General features: G+C 37.0%; 1 protein-coding gene across 5 annotated transcripts in view; it reads left to right on the forward strand.

Annotated features, from left to right (window-relative positions):
* The window catches only part of LOC106521786 (putative homeodomain transcription factor 2), a 40977-nt gene extending 37974 nt beyond the window's left edge, over nucleotides 1-3003 (forward strand). For all 5 annotated transcript variants that reach the window (XM_014014503.1, XM_014014506.1, XM_014014504.1 and 2 more), the window contains 4 exons: nucleotides 248-403; nucleotides 481-576; nucleotides 674-799; nucleotides 1199-3003. In XM_014014503.1, the coding sequence (XP_013869957.1) occupies nucleotides 248-403; nucleotides 481-576; nucleotides 674-799; nucleotides 1199-1219 (399 nt within the window). In that variant the 3' untranslated portion in view covers nucleotides 1220-3003. The remainder of the gene's footprint in view (nucleotides 1-247; nucleotides 404-480; nucleotides 577-673; nucleotides 800-1198) is intronic.
* Nucleotides 3004-4904: the final 1901 nt, after the last annotated feature.

Here is a 4904-nt window from a genome sequence, read left to right on the forward strand (position 1 = left end):
CTCCTACCTCAAAGTACGTCTGACGGTTAAAAATAGTTTGATGTTAGCAGCGCCGCAGAGTTTAAGTTTTTATTTGTGTTTGCAGAGACGGGGTCCTCAGCGTTCAGTGGATGTTATTGTTTCATCGGCCTTCCTCCTGACTTTGTCAGTGGTCTTCATATGCTGTGCCCAGGTAACGTCATTTATTAAACACTTAAATTTCCTTCACCGTAACCAAGCTGACGCTCGTTTCTTCTGTTCTCTGCAGCTTCTCCACGTCCACGAAACGTTCCTGGAGTTTCACTATAACTGGGAGCTGGTGATCTGGTGCTCCAGCCTGTCTCTGTTCCTGCTCAGGTTCGTCACTCTGGGCTCAGAGACCAGCAAGAAGTACAGCAACACCTCCATACTGCTCACCGAACAGGTCCACACAGAACACGGCATCAAAAACACCGAGCGCCGCCTCCAATCAGACACTTATTCTGTTGTTTCTTCTCACAGATCAACTTGTATCTGAAGATGGAGAAGAAGCCAAACAAGAAGGAGGAGCTGACGCTGGTCAACAACGTTTTAAAACTGGCTACCAAACTACTCAAGGTTTATATTTGTCTGCCTCACAACTCATCTGAAACTTGAGTTTATGGTCAGCTTGTCTAAAACCCTTGTTTTTTTTTTTTTTTCTTCTTCTCTTCAGGAGTTAGACACTCCGTTCAGGTTATATGGTTTGACTATGAATCCTCTGCTCTACAATATCACCCAGGTGGTCATCTTGTCTGCTGTATCAGGAGTCATATCTGACCTGCTGGGCTTTAATCTGAAGGTAATCCACTACAGGAATATTTAGCTACACATATTTGCCTTTGTAGAGAAACAAGTAGTTCATGAAAATTGTTGGAGGTGCTAAAGATATTAGCATTTTAATCATTTTAAAGGTTTATCTAAAAGCTCATCTGTGCACAAAGAATAAATAAAAGACTTTGACTTTTATTTCTTTATATCCCTTTTCCACGCCGCTCATACAAACAAAATGTAGAGAAACTGAGGTCTAATATCACAAATAAAAAGCTCAAAGGTGCTATAATCATGACAAGTTTTTATTATTTTGTACATAGCTGTTTAATTTAATATAAAAGTTAAGTCAGCCATGTTTACTTCATATATGTTTTATATTTATATACTTGCTTTTATGTTGAGTTAAAACTAGTTTGTTTGTTCACAGCTGTGGAAGATCAAATCATGACTGAAAAGCCCGTCAGTCTGGACACATCTGAGCGCTCCGACCTTCAACGTTTCCACTTTGTGCAATTCACAAACTATTTATTTACCCACTCAGTGTTTCTACTTAGGGTTTATTTTAATTCTAGGTATATTTGTGTTCTACGGCACAAAGAAAAAAAAAGCTATTTCTGCCTTCAACAAAAAGTGTTATGAACATAATTTCTGTCCTGGTTTTGGTGTTCCGTTGCGTTAGAGATTTTATTTTCTTCATTGTAACTAACTTGAAGGCAGTATATCACGAGACGCTGATGAGCCGACATTCATTTGACTTTTATTTGCTCAGAAAGGAAGTTAAGTCATTTTCAAAACCTCTTTTAAAGTTTGTCTAGCTGTGTTTTTTAGTCTGACGCTGAAGCTGTAAAATATTTAAACTTATTTTTTGGAGATGTTTTAAATTCACGTCCCTCAGATTATCTGTGTTCTCTACACGTAAAGACTTCAAAATGAACGTACCGGACGRCAGATGCCACTTTTCAGCAGGTTGGAGTGGAAAACGCTTCACCGTAGCTGAGATCTCTGCAACGACACAATCACCCAGTTAAACGYAGTTACAAACAGATTTAAGCTACACATCATCCCAGACTGACAATTGATCTCTGACGTCAGCTAAAATAAGACGGGTTTAATTACTTAAACTTAGCAGTATTTACCTCACGGATGTGGCTCAGGAGAACATTCATGTTTCTACTTTTTTATATGTTCACAWTGCAAGAAAAAAAACTTATTTTTGTTACTTTTCAAAGCGACTGTAGTTTGAACAGTCGTGTCATATTTTATCTGATTCTTACGTCACTGACGTAAGCAGATCAATAAGGATATTTATTGATTGCAGATTAAAGCTTAGAGAAAGAAATCAGATGCTGGTGGAAAAATTAGAATTGAACAGTGAGTTTTATTTTTACTTAAAATTAACTTTAGTACAAAGTTTGCTCCTTATGTTTGGACTAAACACATTTAAAATGATTATTTTAAGGATGCTTAAACATTAAAAACTGACAATATTGTATAATTTCTCTGGGTTGTATGAATTGAAACAGTGTCAACATTGCAATCCAACATCAACCCAGTTTCATTATTATTATTATTTAGTTCCAAACTCCTGGGCCTACAATCCTGAACACACAACTTTAAATTAAACACCATCCGTCACATTTTGAACAAAGATATGCACTTTAAAAGCAGACCTTATGTGGAGGACAAAGTTACATTGTGTTTGTGTTTTCATGATTCACATCACTCTGCAGTTCAATCCTACACGGTACGTGGAGAACTTTGCTCACAGGATAGCATGTTGCACAACGTGATTAAAATGCTGACAAACTGCCTCAGCAGCAGGCACATTTCAGACCAGCTTCAATAGAAAAACTGCGTCGTTGAATAATGTTACATCGATGTTAAAACAGAGTGTTGGAGGAGGAAGACCAAAGTGCTTATTTAAATGTTTTCGTCTCTGCTGGGAAAAGAATGTGTTTCTAGTCTCGCTTTAAAGTCCGTTTCTCTTCAGAAAACCTTTTTAGTTTGTATTTTTATTGTGCTTTCATTGGTCATTTGTAAAGCCTGTTTGTTTCTCATGCTGACTACAAGCAGAGACGAGATTTACTGTTTTTAAGAAACAAAATGTCTTGAATTGTGTAAAAACCCAGAGAGGATTATGAACATTTAGGTCTTTGTTTGTTTTTTGTTTTTTAACTGGTTTGTCCACCAGATCTTCACTTTTATAAGAAAAATAAAAAATGTTCACTGTTTTTTCTTGCTGAGTGTTTTGTTGCTCTGCTTCATTTTTTGAACAGTTATACAAGAATGTAAAACATCAAGTTCCTCATGTGTTAAATATCTGTTTAGATCTTTACAAACAGTGCTGCTCTTCATCACATCTGTATTACTGGATTTGACATCACCTATTAGCGCTTTAGCTAGTGATGCGCCTCCATAGGCACCATTACTATTCATTGAGCCGTCAACAAAACGATACAGTTCCAWTGCAGGGTGTGCATCAATCTGTCACAAAAACATTCATAGCACTCTTATTTCTTACATGATTTCTATACAATATGGCTTAAATTAAAGCTGAAAAAATGTGAYATGTAACACGAGACAAATCTATAAGCAGTCTGGGGACTTTTCATTATAGGTTTTTGCTAATACATGGTATGTCACAGTTCAAATTTCAGTCAAAATCTGAAACGATTGCACTTAAAYTGATGATGAATGGAATTACAAGCTCCACTTCAAAAAAAAATTAGGTGTGCAACGATACAATTATGACTATCTGTTCTGAGAAATGTCCATGCCCTTCTTAACTTGTAATTTATTGAAATTAATTATGAACATTTGTTTAACATCAAACGTACAGYTTTTTAATTAAATGTTGCTGAAACAGCAAGTTTTTCAGTGGATCTGTGCTTGATAATGCAGCCTAGATGGAGTAGTTGAACACAGATCCACTGATCCTTCAACACAGCATCTAAAATAAAGATAAAAAATTTTTGTTCGATAGAGATACAAGTATTGTTGCACYCCTAATATATGATAGTTACCCTCAAAGAAACTTAGTTTAACCCCTTAAGCTTCATGCTGTCTGACAGGCACAAGCTCATCAGCAGGGACTTTTTAAGTCTCATATATAGTTGTATATAATATATCTAAAGATCTGATGTGAGGGGGTGGAAGAGCTTCAAACACCCCTTGTTGAGTCTGATAAACATGTTTCTCTCTCAGACTCTTTGAAGCCAAGTTTGGCTCTGGGTTTTGAACTGAACCCTCTGATCATCAATGCACAAACAGCCATGGGTCTAACCCACTAGACTACCTGCCAGGTAATGTTTTAACTCTAAACAGCATTTTTCTTTTTTTATTTCTTAGACAGATATTAACAGAAGTTAAAAGAAAATGCTGTTCAAGAACGCKCAAGAGGTTAAACAGTTTTGAAAGTTTTTGTCACATAGTCTTAATTGGCCAAACTTGGGGCAGTTAAATCTTCTTGTGACAGAGCTGGGAGTTAGCCTGGTGGTGAAGTCACATAACTTTGGTGCAGGAAGATCAGTGTTCGAATCCCAGCTCTAACTTTGGTAACATAATGTGAAAAACTTAGTTTGTCCAGTTTTGAAACGTTTCTTGACGTTTGGCTTAACTGGACACATTTGGTGAAGTTAAATCTTCATGTAAGAGAGCTGGGAGTTAGCCTGGTGGTGAAGTCACTTGACTTTGGTGCAGGAAGGTCAGTGTTCAAATCCCAGCTCCAACTTTGGTAACACAATGTGAAAAACTTAGTTTGCACAGTTTTGAAAGATTTCTTCACTTTCACCCTGGTAACTGATAAACATAGGGAAGTTAAAACATTACATGAGTACTGGCAGGTAGCCCAGTGGGTTAGTCCCATGGCTGTTGGTACGCTGATAATCTGGGATGCTTGAGTTCAAATCCCAGCTTGGGAGAGAGAAACATGTTCATCATACATGAAGATTGAGGTCCTATATACATAAGTACTTGTACTGAGATTGTCTTATTAACTCTTAAATTTCAAAGCCATATTGTAATGCAAAAAGTAGATCCAAGATACCAGCTTATTAAAATAAAAAACCTTCAAGCTGGCTGTGGGATTTGAACTCAAGCATCCCAGATTATCAGCGTACCAACAGCCATGGGAC

This window comes from Austrofundulus limnaeus, unplaced genomic scaffold (genome assembly GCF_001266775.1).
Source record: "Austrofundulus limnaeus strain Quisiro unplaced genomic scaffold, Austrofundulus_limnaeus-1.0 Scaffold115, whole genome shotgun sequence".
Taxonomy (NCBI): Eukaryota; Metazoa; Chordata; class Actinopteri; order Cyprinodontiformes; family Rivulidae; genus Austrofundulus; species Austrofundulus limnaeus.